This window comes from Papaver somniferum, chromosome 10 (assembly GCF_003573695.1).
Source record: "Papaver somniferum cultivar HN1 chromosome 10, ASM357369v1, whole genome shotgun sequence".
Taxonomy (NCBI): Eukaryota; Viridiplantae; Streptophyta; class Magnoliopsida; order Ranunculales; family Papaveraceae; genus Papaver; species Papaver somniferum.
In genome coordinates this window covers 144,382,030-144,403,316 of record NC_039367.1, presented here as the reverse complement: position 1 = coordinate 144,403,316, position 21,287 = coordinate 144,382,030, and the positions used below count along the sequence as shown (strand labels likewise).

The window sequence follows — 21,287 nt, the reverse complement described above, 5'->3', positions numbered from 1 at the left end:
TGTTACTTTCAGAAGAAAAAACTCTTTGAATAGTGTCACGATACTCATTTTACAATCTTGAGGATTAAAAATAAATATGAAAAGTCGTCATGCTCGACGAAGAGATACCATGACGTGTAACTACAATTCAACAATTTTGATTTTTCCGACGTAACATGCCGTTCAAACAACAAAAAAATTATTAGATAGAGTTTGAAAGCACTAACCAACAATAAAATTTACCATAGGCGGCAGTAAATCAATAACAAATCTACAAATCTGTACGGCCAATATTGTTCACCACATTAACAGGACCCAACATCCAGAATATTCCTCTTAACTTGTTCACCAAATTTTAACACATGGCAGACAACTAATATAAGTTTTCAGTTAACAATAATACTCCCATTAGTATAAAACTCAACTCTCCTCCATGCTTTCTTCTCCGCCAATATAAGAAAAGAAAAATCAGAAAAACAAAACTGAAAACGAAAGAAAATTTTGTCAACATCCCGTGAATTTCATAATCCAAAAAACTTTCTAACTTTTTTTTTTGATTTATAAATATGTCGATTCTCACTTCAATTTCCTCAATTTCAAGTTCAATTTTGGTGGAGTTTCTTTTGAATGGATTTGATTACTAAAAAATCATCATCTACAAATACAAATTCTGATCCTGTTGCTTTTTCTTCTTCTTCAAGTCCAACTTCTAAGAATTCGTTTACTGTTAGTTCATCTTCTGCGTTGTCTTCTGCAAATATGTATCCGTCGTTTAATAGTAGATCATTATCGTCGAAGAATTTGACAGCGAGTAAGTTTCAACCAAAGATTGTCAAAGGCGATGGTGGTTATGTCCTTGAGGATGTTCCTCATTTCACTGATTATATCTCTGCTGATGATGATCTTCGTGTATGTTTTTCTGTCTCTCTGCTGTGTATTGACTCAATTTTGACCATTGACTTCTATTCAATTGTTTGATTCTGATTCTGATTATGAGTGTTTTGATTCAGTTTTTGTTCTCTGTATATACTTTTTTTAGTATTTAATTAGTTTAATTAATCAATTTCTTTTTAAATTTTGTTTTGTACAGACTTACCCAAATCCATTGCAGGACAATCCTGCTTATGCAGTAGTCAAGTAAGTAGTGTAATTCTCATATTTTGTTAGAAGATTTTGTTTCTGCAAATTTGGATGAGTATTGATTTCAGATTTTTTTTTTCTTTTTAACTTCAGGCAGTATTTTGTTGATGTTGATGACACTGTAGCTCAACAGGTGAATTTGGATAAGAAAACCCTCAACTAATTTCTGTGGTTTTGATTTTTGTATAAGATTTAATCTAATTTGTTAATTTTGTGTGCTGATTTAGACTGTTCAAACAAGGACTAGTGAAAGAGGAATACATTTTCGGCGAGCTGGACCACGGGAAAAGGTTAACCATCATTATTGTTGTATTGAATTGGAAATGATGAGAAATTGTTACAAAAGTACAATTTGTTAATGGTGTTAATTGGGTATGTGTTTAGGTGTATTTTGAATCCGATGAAGTGCACGCTTGTATCGTAACATGTGGTGGATTATGCCCTGGACTTAACACGGTGATTCGGGAGATTGTATGTGGTCTTTACCATATGTATGGCGCCACAAGAATATTAGGAATTGAGGTAAGGTTACAGCATTATTTCGTAACTGAAAAGGAGAAATTTACCATATCATCTTGCACAATTCTTTGTATGTGCATAATTTTTTTTTAGTATCCCCAATTGACAAGGGAATTGCCATATGTAGGGTGGATACAGGGGTTTCTATGCTCGAAATACAGTTCCATTGACACCAAAGGTTGTAAATGACATCCACAAGCGGGGTGGAACTATTCTGGGGACATCAAGAGGTGGCCATGATACCTCAAAGATAGTTGACAGCATTCAAGACCGGGGTATTAACCAGGTACAGGGATACCAATGTGTATTGAATATCAAGGCTGTTATATCAATAGTTTAGGTCTTTTTCTTCATATTACACCTTGGTTTAAACTAGAAACGTGTTTTTTTAGGTGTACATCATAGGAGGAGATGGAACCCAGAAAGGAGCATCAGTGATTTATGAGGTACACTTTTTAAAATTTTGAGTTCAAAGGATACTATTCAGTAATCAATTACCTTTATTATAACATCTGTGTGTATATGCTGATACTCCATTTGTCACATTCGACCAATTTATCTGACATCAATATATCATCTTTAGCTGTTTTCACGGATAATCTAATTTGCCATCATGTAGGAAATCAAAAGACGTGGTCTCAAAGTTGCAGTTGTCGGAATACCGAAGACGATTGATAATGATATTGCGGTAACCATAATGCTGCCACTTCTTTGTTTCACAGATATTTAACAGGAATTATTAGTTTCTGAAATTATTGCATTTTTTGATTGTTTCGACATGCGAATTCAGATAATTGACAGATCATTCGGTTTTGACACTGCTGTTGAAGAGGCTCAACGTGCCATTAATGCCGCACATGTTGAATCTGAAAGTATCGAGAATGGTGTAGGTCTTGTGAAGCTAATGGGTCGTCACAGTGGTAAGCTTCATCTCCTTTGCTGGTCCTTACTTGCACCATAGACATTATGGACCATAAGTTCCATTAGATATCACCAGATAATCCCTCCCTAAAAATGAGAAGAATATTTTCCATGGGAAAATTGAGCCTCTTGATGCCCTAAGTCTCTTTAGACAAGTAACTATGTCTTCTGAAGTAGCCTAATTGAGTTTTGCTATGTTCTTCGTCTAATGATTTACTATTCCAGGGTTCATTGCAATGTATGCTACTCTTGCCAGCCGAGATGTGGATTGTTGCTTGATTCCTGAATCGCCCTTTTATCTTGAAGGACCAGGGGGACTTTTTGAATACATGGAAAAACGGCTAAAAGAAAATGGACACATGGTTATTGTGATAGCTGAAGGTGCGGGACAGGAGATGCTTACTGAAAGCATGCGCTCGATGGACCAACAAGATGCTTCAGGAAACAAGTTACTCCAAGATGTTGGACTTTGGATATCTCAGAGAATAAAGGTACACTACTTGGGCGTACATCTTTGCAGCCATAAGCTATGAAAATATGGTTCTTACACTCAAATATTGCGTCACCTCAAATTATGCGTCAGCTGATTGTACTTGATTCTTTTATCTTATAGGATCACTTCAAAAGAAGACATAAGATGGTCATAAATCTCAAGTATATAGGTTGGTGACAGAGATTTGCAAGTCCCATTTTCTTTTCACAGGATTTGATTTGCACCAGAGTTACTGATCCTGACCTGATTGAGTGATGAATGTTGTCTTTCAGATCCTACTTATATGATCCGCGCTGTTCCTAGTAATGCCTCAGACAATGTCTATTGCACACTTCTTGCTCAAAGTGCTGTTCATGGAGCAATGGCAGGGTACACAGGCTTCATCGTCGGACCTGTCAATGGGAGACATGCGTATATTCCATTTTATGTGAGTTGTTCTAAAATTTAAGAACTAGCTTCTGATTTTGACCTGCAAACTTAAGATATCTTCGCGTTTTTAAACAACACAAAAGTACCTGGTATAGTCACATATCGGCCTAGTATGAAAGTTAGTATAGGTCTATGAGATGTCGAATACCTTTTTCTTTTTAGCCCACAGTAGAGGCCCGAGGTCTTATTGATGTGGATTCTTCCAGACATCCAACTATAAGCATCCCAAACTAAGAACACGTGTTGAATAAGAACCATAATTCATAGCCTTATCTACCGATCATCTCCGTCCTGTGACTATCTTAACTTTTCACTAAAAGTCATAACGTTTTCTAAAAGCTGAGTGATGTGGGTGAACCTACTTCCTCCACATAGTTTCCTAGGCAAGATTTCCATGACATCTCTTAATGATATCACTTCACTTCCATTGTTGAATGTGGATATGTTAATCCACAATGAGATATACACAACTCTTTTCAAGTGTGGAAAAGTAACCTAGTAGATAGCAACTTTGGAGTCATAAGATTTTCTTTTATGCTGTCTCATATTTCTTGCGCATGATTTCTGTTTTTCTTCTTTTAGACAACTTGTGTAATCCATTGCCTGGTCAATTTGCAGCGTGTAACTGAAAAACAAAACAACGTCGTAATAACCGACAGAATGTGGGCTAGGCTTTTGTCATCAACCCACCAGCCAAGCTTCTCAAGCCTCAATGATATTGTAGAGGAAAAGGAGGACGAGAAAGAAGAACCAACTACCACAACAAAGAATAACCTGCCGAATGGTCTGCAGAATGGTGTTGTGAGCAAAGACATCAGCACTGCAAGGTGAAATGTGTGATCTGCAGTGTGGTTTAGTAGTTTTATAAGGTTCTCTTAATTCAACCCAATTTCCCCAAACAGTATTGTGTAGTCTCTGAGGACATGAAATGGTTGTAATATAAACGTTGCAGTCCTCTAGAATAAGTAACTCCCTTTACTTTATGCCGAGAAACTTTTATCTAGTAGAAGAGAAGCTGTACTTGAGTTTTCTTTGGCTTAAGTTATATCAAGCCTATACAGGCAATAGATTTCAGTGCTCTTTTATCACCCAGCGTTTGCAATTTGTTTTTGGAAATTACAAGTATCTTTTGACTGCATCTGTTTCGTTTTCTTTCTTTCTTTCTCTTTTCTTCATTTTCTACCTGAAATGAGTGTGTAATGAACTTTCTTTCTCACAGTCATTTACTCACCAGGTTCAGACTCATAGTGCAGTTTCACCGTGTCTATTCTTCTCGCCGACTTGAGTCACAGAATTAGGTTTACGAACTAAACTTCTTCTCCGAGCAGAACTGCAGAGGTAAATAACACAAAAGAAAACTAGCAGAACTGCAGAACTGTCGCGTCGATGCTCTTTTTTTCTGACAAAAGTTTGTAATTTGTAAACATATCCTTCTGCAGTATCTTTCATGAGTTAATACAGAGTGCTCAGTTGAAATGCATAAACCAACCACAGTGATTTCCCAAAATAATGAAATAATACAAGAGAACTTCATTAACGCTTATTGTTTTACCAGCGAGGAAGACAACATCGACATCCAAATTAGAACTTAAACGACAGTGTTATTACAACAAGAAAGTTACCGACGGGAACAACATATGTTACTGAAACCTAGACAGTAGACAGTACACTACTAAAAAGAATGTGAAATTCTGTCTATATGTAAAGAGTAATTACTATATAGCAAGCAATGGACACGATTTCCAGCTCAAAAGGCCAACCTCTCCCCTTCAGCTACTCAACCTCGGTAGATTCCTGAAGGATCAGCGTTTTGTACGATCCATGGGTGCTCAAGAAGCTTGTGAAGTGGAAGACGCAGTGAAGAGTCTTTCACTAGCATCTACAAATATTCAAGAAACAACAACGTAAGACTTAATTCTAAGAACATCTGTAATATGCTGAGGCAAATGAAATTCAATCCGGTCCAGTTCAGTTGGAAAAAAAAAAGAAAACATGAAACAAGAGAAAACGAGATTTCACCTGGCTGATAAGATCCTTAGCAGAAGCAGAAACAATTGGTTTTGGTGGAAATTTCAAATCAACTTTAACAATCCTGCAAAATGGATTACATTATCATTACACACCATTACCATGAAATAAACCACATTAATCACCAGGAACCTTTAAATTACCTTCTGTATGTATCAGAATGCTCTTTTGCTTCAAATGGAGGCATCCCATACAAGAACTCATAACACAAGACACCTAAGCTCCAAATGTCCACACTGGCATCATGCTCTACGCTTTCCACTGTAAAACAACTAGTAGTTAGACTTGGATGTAATTCATTATACAAAATTCTTGATAAAAGTTTACATTGTTCACAAACAATCTTGAATACCTACCCATTTCAGGTGGCAGATAATCCAATGTGCCACACATGGTCCGCCTACGGTTAAAGGTATGAACAGACCAACCAAAATCAGCTATTTTCAGTTCACCCTATAGAGAAATTAAACACATACAGGATTAGTACATGGGCACTGCGTCGACCAACTGTAAAAACAAATCATTTAAGGTATAATAGCAACCTGAGCGCCAATCAAAAGATTCTCTGGCTTGATATCTCTGTGTATGACATGCTTTCCATGACAGTATATCAGCGCTCGTGCCAATGAAGCAATGTACTGTTGAAAGAGAAAGAATCTCAGCTTTTCACAATCTCAAAGGAACAGAAGTTCGAATTAAAACAACACTTAGACATGAAACAATTTAAACCAACAGTAAGTGGTGACTAATGTATATAAAAAAACTCACAGTGGCAGCTCGTTTTTCACTAAAGTATTTGCACTTCTGCAGTTCTTTATAAAGTTCACCTTTAGCAGCATATTCCAAGATCAGATAAACCCGAGTCTGCAATAACCAAATAAAATTACAACGGATTGGATCAATATCAATTGCTTAAACCCGAGTATATCGATTCTCCTGGATGAATAAAATTGCAAAGCAACAAATTTCAGTACCTGATCATAGAAGTAACCATAGAGTCTAAGAATGTTCGGGTTTCTTAAATGGCTTTGTATCTCAACTTCCCTGCGAAGTTGATGCTCAACTTGAGATTGTTTGAGCTGGCTCTTGAACAATACTTTTAGAGCCACAATGTGGTTACTCTGATTAAAGAAAATTAGGCAAACGAAATCAGTCTATGTCAAAGAAGTACCTTCACCTAATAACAAATCAAGCAATTTCCACACAAATCAATCAATTTGATAACATCAGATTTCTTATAGATCATTGAATCTACAATAATCCATAGACCCAGAAGGCCAGTTATTGTTAATCTACAGTGATCAATGGAATGAAGAACTTTACATACACTAAATAAAACCCTTGACAGAGAACAGAAATTGTTAGTTACCGTACCTTCTTTTCCCTGGCCAGATACACATGACCAAATTTTCCTCTTCCAAGAGGCTTTCCGATGTCGAAATCATTCAGTGTCCACCTTAGTTTATCCTCACCACAATTCTCTGAAGAAACCTGCTAATTTACAACTAACAAATTCAAAAACAAGAAATCCCCAAATTTCAACCTACTTCAAATCAAATCAGAAACAAGAAATTCAATCTAATTGCAACTCAATCATAAACAAGAAATCCCCCAAAATTTCAACCCTCGGATACGAGAAATCCCCAATTTCAACCTAATTCTAACTCGATTAAAAACCAAAACCAATCAAAAACCAAAAATCCCCCCAAATTTCGACCTAATCTCGAAAAACCACTTTCATTTCAATTTCCAATCTCATAAATTCTCAAATTCCACCTAGATCGGCTTTCATACAACCAAGATCCAGATAATAAAAGGCATCAAAGAGACAAACTAAAACATTCTCCTGTGTGCGAAACTTTAAACCCTAGATTTCCCGAAAAGAGACGATAAAAAAACCCTAAAATCGACGAAAAATCACTAAAAAAACGTTGAAAAAGAATCTGTGATTACCTTAGTATCTCCTCCTGGTCCTGCTGCTCCTGCTAGGGTTTCCGTCGCCATTCCCATGGAGATATGAGAGAAAGAGAGACAGAGTTTGAAAGAGAGAGACGAGAGATGCGAGAGTGGAAATTTGGGAATGAATGAGAAATAAGAAATTTGAGAGAGTTGTTATTTTGAATGACAAAAGGTTAATTACAACGGTCGGAATTTAGTAACCACGTGGATCCCCCCTTAACATGAGGGAGCCAGCCAGAGACTAGTTTCAAAAATTGTTGTGGGACCCACTATGGAAAATTTATGATTACCGTTGTGGAGACTTTTTATACCTAAATGTCATCCATAACTAGTTTTTATTGAAAATAAATTGTAGTAATTATTATATTCTTAATCTCATGCTGGGTTTAGAGTTTAATGATTGAAGTATGAGGTTTTCAATTTTTAATTTTAATTTTAATTTTAAATTTTAAATTTCTAATTTTAATTTTATGGAAGTGTTTAAAGTGGTTTTTATAGACAGACAAAATGCCTTGCGAGTAGTTCAGAATTTTATTTCTTTTAATCGTGTCATTAAAATTGAATAGAAGTTACCTTTTTAGGTAAATTTTATGACTTTTGGAATGTCCTGTAACTAAATTATTAGTGAAAATGATTGAGACACATAAATCTATAGCTGATTGTGTGTTTCCTAAAGAGGTTGGAAGATTTTTAAATAAGAATGTTCCTGATTTTCTGAAAAGTCATTCTTCGCCAAAGAAATAGTATAATTTTACATTTGTTGATAGTGTCACTAATGCTGAAATTCAGTTTTTTGTCGGTCTTGGAACCTCGAGGAATCTTGATACAAGATGCATGTATTTTTGGTTATGACAACGAATAAACGTTACGTGAGACAAAAACCGCAGTATAATTTGTATGTTTTTTTAATTTATAAAAGTTATCTTCCTTCTCATATGCTTATATTTTTCCCGACTTTTTACCTCTAAAAGTCATCCACAATTAGTTTTTATTGAGAATAATCCGCAGTAATTATTATATACTCAATTTCATACCGAGTTTATAGTTTAACAATTGAAGCATGAGGTGTCGGAGGAAATTGAACAATTCATCTTCCAATTCAACTTTTATTCATGGTGCTTAAATGAGTTAAATACAAAGATCCGATTTTTTATTAGTGAGTAGTGTAAAATCTTATTTATTTTGGTCGTGTCATTAAAATGAAGTTAGAAAATACCATTTTTTTTATATCATGTAACATTTTATTTCATGAAAAAATAGAGGTTACATGGATGTTTACAAGATAATCAAGAACATCATAAAACAAGAAAACTAAAAGGGATAATTGGAATTTGGTACTCAGGTTTAGACCAACACTAGGCTTTGATCTAACATTTGTCCAACGTTAGGGCTTGGTATCTGGACCAGACGTTGACTCATGTTGACTAGGTTAAATCATAATTTCTGTTTAGTAATTATTGATAAATTTGTATAATAGTGTAATTATTTAACAAATTACAATTATACCCTCAACTTGACTAACATCTACACAGTAACCATTTATTATTAACCTAAATCTTTCACCTTCTCCTCCTCCTCCAAATCGCCGCCGCCGCCGCTATCATCAAGAGAAGGAAACAGTTCTTCCCCATTGAAACAACACCATCTAAACAAAACCAGCAAATCTATCTCTTTGACAATAGCATAAAAATCCAAACCTACCTTCATTTGCATCTCAACTGCAACTGTAACTCAATCATCACATACAAGTGAGCACCACCACTACAACCTGCAATTCTCTTCTTCATTTAGTCTCCACTATTCCAATATATATTCTTCACTTGTAAATCCAATCCATGAGCCGTAAGTCTTCGTTTTGTTAAGAACCATAAATGAAATTTTTCCTGATCTATCCCAATAACATCAACTCTGAAAACCCTAAATAATCCCCAAATCCCCACTTCTGTCTAATTCAAGTTCTAAATCAATCAATCAAACCCATCCATTCATTCTGTTTAAATACTTCTTCAATTTGTAACTCGATCAAATCATAATTCCTCAAACAATTTCTTAATCTCAGATCTAAGACAAAACTTCATTGATATTTGAAAATCAAATGTTAATTCATCTTCTTCACTTTCAGTAATAAAAACCCATCACTACTTATTCGCAATTAACATCTTAACAAGCAAACCCTAATTCTAATTCTCCCTGCTTCAGTTGTCTTCAATAGAACCATGACCCAAATCAGAATCGGACTTACTCCACTCATCCACAGCAAACCCCAAAATCTATTGAATTCAATTAGTGCTGGCTGGGTATTCCCAGCACCACCAATTAGCTCCAGTAGCGAAACCCAGCTTTGTTTCATCGATATTGGAAAATACCCGTTGTTGTTGTTGTAGAACATCACCAGGACTGAGACTCCATGCGCAGCTCCATCACCCATACTTTACAGTAGATAAGATCTCTTGTTGTTGGATTTACTGCTATGGTTTGCTCTTCTTCACTGAGGTGGTCCGATGGGAAAAATGAATATTCTACAGAAAGAGTTACGATAATGGATGACTTATAAGTTAGGAAAGTGAAGGGGTAAGATAGTAAACTCCCCTAACAATTTCATTTTTATTTTGTTTTTTTTTTAATTTGTTAACAGAAGTTAATATCTAACTTAGTCAAATCAAGTCAACGTCCAGTTCAGGTACCAAGCCCTAACGTTGGACAAATGTTAGACCAAAGCCTAGTGTTGGTCTAAATCTGAGTATCAAACACCAATTATCCCAAAATAAAATCCAAATACAAATTACAAATAAATCGCGAAGAGAAAGAGCGATGAACTGCAATAGTATCCAATTTTTGTAGGGAGGGAGAAGGATGGTATAAACCGGAATAAAATCCGACCATTTAAGATAGTTATTTTCTACAAAAAGAGATGCTTATGAAATAAAGAAGTAATTTGCTCTAACCATTGTTTGACACGAACCCGGATGCCCTAAATCTCTTGGATTGAAGGTGAAATTGCAGCGCCGCCGAGTTGAATCATTGATGTTCTTGAATAATCCAAAATAACAAACCGCATACCAATCAAAAAAGTTAGAAAATAAGTTAGAAAATACCTTGTTAGTTCAATCTCATGCCTAAAGAATTTTTTGTAAGTAACATATTAGTGATAGAAATTAAGGAATGTTAATCAATTTTTAGTTACTTGTGTTTTCTTCTAAAGATATTACAAGATTTTCTAAATGTGATTTTATTTTGTAAAAATTGCCGACGAAATCATCCCTTTATATGTATATAAAACTGCCGAGTGACAATATAATTACGATTTAAGACGTGACATTGCCAAAAAAATAAATAGAGTGAATGATAATAACAATATAGTGCAATAATGGAAATGTGATATAAAATTTGCATGGTTACTCAAAAATGTGACTTGAAATTCATATTTAATCTGGTAATTCAGTATTAGGCCTGACATCAAAAGTTATAGAAAACTCGCCTCATATCTAACATATATGTTATGGACTCATGGGGAAAGATCCATTAACACTCAAACAACAATAAATTTGAATTTAATTAATTTTTTTTTGGTATATTTCTCTTTTAAAGATCTAACTTCATATGAAAAATGAACATACAAATGGCAAATTTTACCACCGTGACCCGAAATCTGTTATGCAATAACAAACTAACTTCATATGAAAAATGAACACATACCCGAAATCCGTCGCGCAATCTAAAATTTGCCTAGTGACTCCAAATTTTAGAAATCCTCGGGCCTAACTAACCTCGAAAACCGACTTGCAAGGATAGAATTACCCGAAGCTTATTAAGCACACGACCTAGGTTGCCTTAGGCGATGTGGGACTATTTAAGGAAACCACAGTAAATTTTACATGCCTTTTTTTTACCTATAAAAGTTATGGGTTTTGTTATCTTGTGCACCCATGCACAACATAAGAGTTAATCATTGGCATTTGAAATGATAAAAACAATAAAAAAATTATGAGAGATAGTATACTTTGCATTGGAGAAGGTAAAGTTTGCACTTCTATAAAGAAAAATTCAAAAAACCCATGAGTATTTACCTTCTCCAATGCAAAGTATACTATGTCTCATAATTTTTTATTGTTTTTTACTCCCTCCGTTTCTAAAAAGTAGTCATGTTTGGTTTTCATAAAAGTTAAGAAAAATAATCATTGTAACCACTTTTTCATGTTTTTTCCTAAACTATCATTTGGTCCCCACTCATTTGTTATTAGAGAAAGAGGAGAGAGAAGTGGTCCCGTTTTTATATTAGGAGAGAAAAATGAGAGAGAGAAGTGGTCCATGTATAGGTATTGTAGTAAAATCATAACATTTGACTTTCCACATATGGAAATAAACCTATTTTTTGACATACTCAAATAAGAAAACCTGCCTATATTTTAGAAACGGGGTGAATATCATTTCCAATGCCAATGATTGATTTTTATCTTAGGCATGGATGCATAAGATAACAAAACCCGAAAATTATTTATCTGTCTTTTAGGCGTTTACTAGAAATAGTCCATCATAAATATGCTTTGCTAGAACTTTTACAGCTAAAAGCTATCCATGTTAATTTACTGGTAAATATTATATTCCAGATCTCATACTGGGTCTGAAGTTTACCCATATAAGTAGATGATGGAAGAAATTGAAAAAGTAATTTTATACTATGATTTTATAAAAATGGTTTAAATGATACCTGCCAGATAGGCGATTAAGAAATTTTGTGCTTACTTAGATTTTTTAATAGTAAACATTATTGCCTCCTACAGAAATTGAAAAATACAAACTCGAATAAATCTTAGCATTTTGTGTTCTCTCTAAAAGGATTGTAGACTTTTGGCAATGCAATTTCATTTTGTTAATTTTTGAGTGAATACGAAATTCAATTTTACTACTTTAATTCTCTGGTCTAATCTTTGTCTTGATACCCAAAGTTGTCCCATGATCAAAACCTAAATTTTCCAGGTAACCAAATATTTGCGAACCATAATATTGGGCATACCAAAATCTTCCAAGGCATACTGAATGAAGACAAAAAAGATTGTGAAATAGCAAAATCAGATAACCCCTTAACCCAAAAAATTTTTAATGGCAAATATGCTCTTTACTTATTAGTGTTATTAATCTTGATTAGTGATTAAATATTTTATTTAGTGATTAAAATAATTTTCAGAATTATAAGAGTTGTTTAGATGAAAAATTTGGGGAAAAAAAATCAAAGTTTTGGTTTGGTTAAGAAGGAGAGAAAGAGAAGGAGAAAGTGAGAAAATTCTAATTCTTGATTCAATGGAGGATGAGGAGTGTCATATATCATCTAAAAAACCTAGGAAAATACACATCAACTACAACAATGATTCCCAAATGGTTGATTTCCTAGATTACGAGAATGATTCAATGGAAGATGAAAAGGTTCGGCTTACATTTATGAGCCGAACCGATCCCTTTATGAATAGTTCGGCTAGCTGAAACTGTTTAGGTATGCTTCGAACATTTGCTAGACACTAGTTCGGCTTGTATAAAATTTTCCTAGAAAGCCGAACCTATTCCTGAGAGTTCTGGAATAAAAAATGTTAATGGTTCGGCTTATATAATGCAAATCGTATCAGCCGAACTGTTCATATACACTTTCAGACTGAAAATTTGAAGAACCGTTCGGCTCAAAAACAACAACATTATGCGCCGAACCTAGGTTCGGCTCACAGCGCAACTAAATTATGCGCCGAACCTAGGTTCGGCTCACAACTCACCTAAATTATGCGCCGAACCTTGATCTGAAACCTGGATATTGACAACTAATGAACAGTTCGGCAAGCTGAAAGTGTTATTGTTATGAGCCGAACCAACTAGTTCGGCTTGTTTAAAAATATCATAATGAGCCGAACCTAGTCCTGTGTGATCTGGAAGAAAAATTATGTGAGGTTCGGCTCATAGATGTAAGCCGAACTGTTCATCAATGGGTTGGTTCGGCTCGTAGATGTAAGCCGAACCTATTCCTGAGAGTTCAGGAATAAAAAATGTTAATGGTTCAGCTTATATAATGAAAATCGTAGATTTTAACCCATTAAAATCAAGTAGATTTTATCTTCATCTTCAAGAGAATGAAAATACGAAGATAACGCAAAAAGAATGAGGCCATTCCGACATTGGAGAAGTTATGATCAAAACAAGATCGAAAGAATTCAGTCTACAGCGGGAAGTTCGGCTGATAACTCATCAACACGAGTCAGCCGAACCTAAAGCCTATAAATCAATATTTTCGAAGTGTTTAAGGGTATATAGGTCATTCATACCCATTAGACACCCCTTATCAATACACCCTGGTTAGGAAAATGACTTTGTATGCCTATAAATTTTTTGGTATGCCCAATATTATGGTTCATATTTGCTCCATTTCCTACGTCTACGCAATGGCCCAAAATGAGCCTCAAAACCATGGAATTTTCCTCGTTGCTCACTGTGACTCGTGATTTGCATGTTGAAATTTGTCATGTGACCTAAATTTTGTCTGGTATCTAAAATTTATATCGCCACGTAAAGTCTAACATTATGTCCCCAAATATCATGGTAAATGGAGCTGCTTCAGTGACTTAAGTGGGCCCATGGATAAAATCTTCATTGTGGCCTCACAGGTCTGTGACCTACACTAGACTTAAAAGTGAAAACTACAGGGAAACCCATTCTCCCAGATCTTTCCACTGTGAAACCCACGCTCCCAAAACTAAAGGTACGCACCCATTTTCTGGAAGAAAATTATTCTCAGACCCATAATTTATAAAATTCGGTTGTCGTTCTTTTTTCTTCTTCATCATCTTCAATTCTTTTTAACTCAGATAAGGAAACCGAAGAATTTAGACAACGAAGATTCGAGGGAGAGTTTGCTACTATGATTTTGGTTGAATCAAAGAAGAAACTGAGATTGGGGTTTTTTCAATCAGATGGAAGGTTGTTGTTCAAGAAGAGGAAAGGGGATCTGTGAGATTTTGAAATCAAAGCAGATGAGAAGAAATTGCTGATTTTGAATTGCGAAAAATGGGTTGTAGTCTGTGTGTTGATTGGAAAAGAAGAGGAATTCGAAGGTGGGTCTGTGATGTTGACAAGATTTAAGAACTTGGGTTTGTCTTTGATTCCAAGATGGCAGCAAATGGTCTCGAAATTGTGATGTGAGTTCAACACAGGAAGATGCAGAAATTGGTTGGTCGATTCAGAAGTTTGACAGTGGTTCCATCGTCATATGTGAAGGTATCAATAGAAGGTTTAAGAGATGGAAGTTTTGGCCGATGGAGATAAGGAAGAAAACGAGTTGCTGCCATCGATTTGGGTGAGTAATGGAGGAGGTTAAGACAAGGAATGTGAAGCGGAGAAGAAAATGAAGATGTGTTTTTATCGAATTTGGCTTCACAACAAGGACTGATAGTGAACAGTTTCAGAAGTTATATCAGCCAGGGAAGAGAGGCAAGTTGTTGTTGTTGTTAACTTCAGTGAATAAAGTGCATTTTGATGAATGTCTGCGGTTTATGTGAATGTTTAGGACAGTGGGTTTGTCTCTAATCCACATTTTCTGGTAAGAAATTGATTCTGGTAGTTTCCAAGATGCATCCATTACACAATCCGTCACCAACTCAAAACTGCACACAAGGTGCTTGGCTAAATGCCTGAATGACCGGCCAGTTCTTGTAGCCACCTTTTAACTATAGAGTGGTGAGTCTTTGCACAGGTTTTGGAGAGGATTCAAAGTGGTGTTTGAGTCCGTTTAGAAGATTACCAGTTGAGCTGGATTCAAGAACAAGTTGCTTATGAATACATGAGTATTTGGCTCTGGTATTTGACGAGAAAACAAGGAAGAAAGGTGGGTCAGTTTGCCATATTTTCTTGACCCTGTAACAAAGGTTTGCTGCCGGTTTCAATGGGTTCATTGGTTTTTTTCAAGGGGAAGTGGAAAATAGTTGTTTTGGATGCTTTTGTTTTGTTGTTTTTTTCAGAATTGTTATGGTACTTTATAGTTTTAGTCGTTTTTGAGAGGTGTTGGTATTGTTGGTTGGGAAGCCACATATGTATTTGGTCATATTGGTGTTGATGTTTGGTCATAATGGTTGAATAATTTGTTATGCATCTATGAAAATGGTTGCATAACCTGTTATGCATCTACAAAAGTTGTTGCATAACTTGTTATGCAGTCCAGAAAACGGTTGCATAACACGTTATGCAGCTACTTTTTTCTTAGTATTGAAACCAACAAAAAATAAGGTTGCATAACTTGTCATGCACCTACAATAATATCTACATAACATGTTATGCAGTCGTGAAAATAGATGCATAACCTGTTATGCATCCGAAAATATGACTGCATAATGCATTATGCATCGATAAAATTGTTACACAATCTTTTATGCATCGAGAAAATAAATGCATAATCTTATATGCATCCGTAAATATGGATGCATACTGCAATATGCATCAATTTTTTTTATGTACGCACTAAAATCAACCAAAACAATGCATAACTTTGTTATCCAAATGCATAATTTGTTATGCTGTGGAGAAAATGGTTGCATAATTCGTTATGCATCTGCAGAATGTGTTATGCATATTTTTTGGTGGCTGCATAATGGTTATGTATCAAGTTTTCGAAAATTTTGCCTAAAATGATGATCACCTCTGATTTTTTCGTGAATTTTTTTTTTGACATTCTTGTTTGTACTCATTGCGTAGCTCTCTTAAAAAGATTTCCAACGATATAAAATTTGTAAAATTCCAAGGCGCGGATTTTTAGATATGTTATATCCAAGTTGCGTTTCCAATTATACCCCTGATGCATAACCTGTCATGCGGATGCATAATCCCTGATGCGTACATTTTTAACAATTTCTTATAATTATGGGTGTCACGGAAATAATTATGGGTGTCACAATACCTAAAATTAATTGTGGGCTTGACAATGAGAATATTATTTTTTTGGGTCTCCCCCTAATTTTCCCGACTTAAAATCCATTCATGACTTAATAAAATCCATTCCATTAGGGGTGAGCGTATGGGATCGAATCCGTGGATTTGAACCACCTAATCCGTCTTTTTGCGGGTGGATGTTAGGACCGTAAATCAATATATTGAAAGCGGGTACGGAACTAAAAATCCGTTGGATATTCACATAGCTAAGTTAATAGTCTTTTTTTTCTTTCTATGGTTAGCTTATTCTATAGTATTGATTTTTAGCTTAGTTGAAATACTGGTGTATAGATTTTGCAACTTTGGTATATCAGACAAGACTGTAAATGCTATTATTAAATAAAATTATTGAGTTTATTTATTAGTATCTGGTAGGAGATGAGTTTTTTTTTTATTAGTATTTGATGAGTGAGTAAAGAAAATGTTAATGGGAGGTTAAGACCGTGTTTGAGAGCCGGGATATCTCAACCCGGGTTGGATTTTCAACAGATAACTGTTGAAAAGTATTCGTTTTTATATTATTCCTAGTTGGGATACCGATAGATAAATAACCCATCCTAAAACTATTTTGTCATTTTTTCATATTAGTTTACCTCGATAACTGATATACTTGCACATGGTCGGAATTTAGTAACCACGTGGATCCCCCTAAACACGAGGGAGCCCAGCCTACTTTTAAAAAACATCATGAGACCTATTGGGAAAATTATAATTATCGTTGTGGAGATCTAATGATCATTGTAAGGTCAGGTTTAATGGAGATTCAAAAATTTTGGGTCCGGGAACCTTGAGGAATTTGATCTGAGATATATGTAAATTTTTGTCATGGCAACAAATGAATGTAATGTGAGATAAAAATCACAATAAAAGTTGCATGTATTGTTTACATATTAAGTTATCTCGTTTCTCATAAGTATGTTTTGTCGGACTTTTTTACTTTTAAATGTTATCCACAATTACTTCGTATTGTAGATAGGCTGCGGCAATATGCTCAATCTCATAGTGAGTTTAGAGCTTACCAATTGAAGTATGAGATAATGGAGGAAATTGAAAAATTAATTTTCTAATTAAAGTTTTCTGAAAGTTTTCAAATGGGTTTATATAGACACGCTGATGCTTTGCAAGAAGCGTTCAAATGAGATCTAGAAAATACCTTTTTAGGTAAACTTCATGCCTTTGGAATGAAATATAACTAAATTTTTAGTAAAAGTGATTGAGAGATGCTAGTGAATCTTTAATTGATGTAACTGGAAGATTTTTAAATAAGAATATTTTTGATTTTCTAAAAAAAAACATTGTTCGCCAAAGAAATAGTAAATTTGTACTATTTTCGATAGAGTGATCACTAAAATATATTATGAAGGATGTTTTACTATCTTTAAGTAGTAAACTTTGTGCCTTTGGATGTTTGAATCTTTCGGTTGTAAATATTTACTAGTTTTTTTTCCTTCCTCAGAACTCACTAGGACATTTTATTCATAAAAAGAAGGAAAAGAGAACTAGAGAGGACTATACCTAACCTCAAAAAGGGAAAAGAAAAAGAAAAAAAATAAGTAAATAAAGTAAACATGGTACAATTTTATCTGAACCTATACATAGAAGGATGAGAACGATCATTTCCAACAAAACCATCCGAATTCAGACCAATAAGCCTCTGCAATGTCACATAAGAAGTGATTTCCAAAATTCTAGTCAATCGCATATAAGACCTCTTCTCCCATTCTTAATAAGTTCATACCAAAGTTCCTTTGTGCCGCAAAGATGCATACACGATAACATAACAATTGCAGGAGAACTATTCTACTACTTCAAAACCTCATTACGCACCAGATATCCAAAAATAACTCTTAAACTAGACATTCAAAAAGATTATGATAACTTAGATTGGTGATTCATCAAAACATCCTTAATTTACCAAATTAGGACTTCCATATTTGTGGATTATATCACGCTCTGCATCACTTCAGCAACCTACTCAATCAACATCAATGGTACACCGCATGGATTCATCATTCCTACAAGAGGCACCATACAAGGAGATCCCATATCCTCCTATATTTTCATAATATGTTCAGAAATATTTTCTACAAATCTGGAAGACCAAAATTTGATAAGGGGTCTACACATATCTAAAAAATCTCCACCCATTTTACATCTCATGTATACATACGACCTCCTCATTACTTGCATAGCGTACTAGGAAAGAAATAATCACCTAAAAAGACTGCTTCAATTCTATATGCGGGTCAAGTAATTAATACATCGAAATCTACAACCGTTCATCTCCAAGACTGCAACAGCCTAATATAGACCATATACACCAATTCTTCAACGTTCCAACCACATCAACCTCTCTGATATACCCGAGAGTACAATTCAAGTATGGGAAATATTCTTTTAATTGCTTCAACGACTGGCTCGTAAGGCTCAAGGATAGATGACAAATTACTCATGCAGGTAGGTTAGTCCTCATTAAAACCTCCTTACCCCTACCTCAAACCACCTTATGCAGACGCCGCTTTTCCTACCAATGTAGACAAACATATAGATAGAATCACTAGGGATTTATTCTAGATCCATGATTCTTCCGTCAAAAAACTCCACCCACTAGGATGGAAAAAATTAAAAAAACCAACAGAAAAAAGATGGTGACGAGGTGTCAAACTCACAAAAGATATATTCCTTACTTTCTTACACTAACAAGTAGCACAAGGATAAGCACATTCGTTCCTAAGGGAGAGTTCAGTCTAAGTTGTCGATTAAATTTCTAAAAATATGAATAATGCAAAAAAAATGAAACAAATAATGCAAACAATGAAGATGAGAATGATTAGGGGGTATTTCTCCACTAGTGAACACGAATCTCCTTCAAAATACTTTTACTAACAATCCTAGATAAGTTATAAGTTCAACAAGTCTATTAAACTCCAAAGTCACTTCGTAGAATAAGTTCTCTAATCGTGTCTAGTCAATCAAGACACTTTGAATAAGCTCTCTAATGTAACTTAACCAAACGGTATGCTATATGAGTCGGATTGATCCTAACCACATGCTCGTAAGTTCGACATGTTAATTTAGGGTTATCATCTACACATAAAAATCCACAATATCCCATTGCAACGTTGATGCTTTGCTACTTGTGATTAAATCATCTTAACAATTAAGGATTAAGACTCAATAACCTAGCTTTAGCATTGCAAACAAGTTATTTGATTGGCCACTCAAACACCCTGCAAAACAATTCGTGATCATAAGCATAGTAGAATACAAACAATAAAGCAATATTGGAAAGAAAGATTAATTTGATAAAATATCAAAGACAAGTCACATAGTTTCGAAATATCCCTAACTAAGCAAGGATTTAGCTACTGGAGTTTATGACAATGGTATGAAAAGAAAATAGAAAACTTGAGTGCAAAACCAGTCAAACAATAGCAACTGGTGGCATGGACTTATGGCGTTGTAAACTGGTGATGGTAGACTGGTGATGTTGTGCTGCTGCTGAAAAGGCGAGGGTACCCAAATATACCTCAAGCTAAAACTTTTCCTACCTATAAGTTCTTTCTCCGAAAGTGATTGTCTATGGACTGAGTCGAGACAATGCAACTAATCGGTTCACACTTCGTGCGATCGTATATGGATAAGAGATCGAAACAATACAACAACGAAGTATGTTTAATTGATAAAAGGTTCATACTTAACCAGACACAATAGGATTGCTTATCAAGTAAATAGGAAATAACGTTTATGTAATTTACTTTAATTATAATAAAACAATTATAATGCGGAAAATAAAAGTAAATGACACAACAAGATTTTGTTAAGGAGGAAACCACAAATGCAGAAAAACCTCGGGACCTTGTCCATAATTGAATACTCTCAGGATTAAGCCGCTACACAAAATTAAACCAACTTCGTATAGTTGAGACCAAGCAACTAAACCTATACTTCACCTAGTTCCGTCTGTATTCCCACGCCTCCAATTTATGAATAAGTCACGTACTTGGAACAATTATTTTGGTTCGTATTCCAAACAGTAAAGGAACAACAAATCTGTTTGGTATCAACTCTCTTCAACCAAGTGACGTGAGTTCGACAAAGGCTCTTCTGTTTATCTCAAATAAACTTCTTCATCAGGTTCTTAGATCTATCTTATTCTCAACCACCAAAGGTAATTGTTAAGATTTTGCAATCAATATTTTTAATCACAAAGAATTGTATTGATGCCGATATGCACAACTAATCAATCCTATCTACCACAAGGATAAACCGATTATAGTTGGATCCTCTTATACCGAAACAAGTATTGTGCACACCAAAGATTATGAACCCCAAATTAGAAATTTTCAGTATCTTCTTTGTCTTCAAATATTCTTAGATCTTCAGTAAACACATGCACACAACAACTTGAATCTCTTGTGGTCAATCACGCACAGAACGGAGTCTGTTAACAATAGATTGTCACAAGATCGTCTTTAGAACTAAAATCAGTCTAAAGATCCCTGTCGAAACTTCGATCTAGTTTGAGTGAATTTTATATCAGAAGAGAAGATTCTCAAGCATAAACAAACTAGGTGCAATCAAAGTTCAACCACCGTTAGTCAATCAAATCAATCGAATACACAAGATAAACCGCAATTATATAGTTTCCCACCAACGGTACTAATAGAGCTTCTCAATCCCAAAGAAGACTTTAAACTGAGCGGACGTAAGAGATTTCGCCTAATTAGGTTACTCTCCTCTCCGAATAGGCGGCTACACCAGTAACAACACAACCGAGGAAGTTTGTTGTTATGAAGGATTAGTTTGCTAGAAATGCAAACTTCAAGTATTTATAGACAAGGAATTTTGGACACCAAATAAT

At 34.9% G+C, this 21,287-nt stretch overlaps 2 protein-coding genes across 2 annotated transcripts; one reads left to right on the top strand and one right to left on the bottom strand.

Annotated features, from left to right (window-relative positions):
• Positions 1 to 448: 448 nt before the first annotated feature.
• On the top strand, positions 449 to 4,619 carry LOC113317098 (ATP-dependent 6-phosphofructokinase 3-like). Its single transcript, XM_026565239.1, has 13 exons — positions 449 to 888; positions 1,070 to 1,116; positions 1,213 to 1,252; positions 1,347 to 1,409; positions 1,504 to 1,641; positions 1,766 to 1,924; positions 2,031 to 2,084; positions 2,258 to 2,326; positions 2,429 to 2,558; positions 2,785 to 3,050; positions 3,173 to 3,221; positions 3,325 to 3,479; positions 4,100 to 4,619. The coding sequence occupies exons 1-13, from the start codon at positions 607 to 609 to the stop codon at positions 4,310 to 4,312; spliced, it is 1,665 nt and encodes a 554-aa protein (XP_026421024.1). The 5' UTR covers positions 449 to 606; the 3' UTR covers positions 4,313 to 4,619.
• Positions 4,620 to 4,986: 367 nt separating this feature from the next.
• LOC113317100 (serine/threonine-protein kinase Aurora-2-like) lies at positions 4,987 to 7,611 on the bottom strand. Its single transcript, XM_026565240.1, has 9 exons — positions 7,463 to 7,611; positions 6,884 to 7,000; positions 6,484 to 6,630; positions 6,278 to 6,373; positions 6,052 to 6,147; positions 5,866 to 5,962; positions 5,653 to 5,770; positions 5,501 to 5,573; positions 4,987 to 5,360 (listed from the first exon to the last, which is right to left on the bottom strand). The coding sequence occupies exons 1-9, from the start codon at positions 7,517 to 7,519 to the stop codon at positions 5,259 to 5,261; spliced, it is 903 nt and encodes a 300-aa protein (XP_026421025.1). The 5' UTR covers positions 7,520 to 7,611; the 3' UTR covers positions 4,987 to 5,258.
• Between the last annotated feature and the right edge of the window lie 13,676 nt (positions 7,612 to 21,287).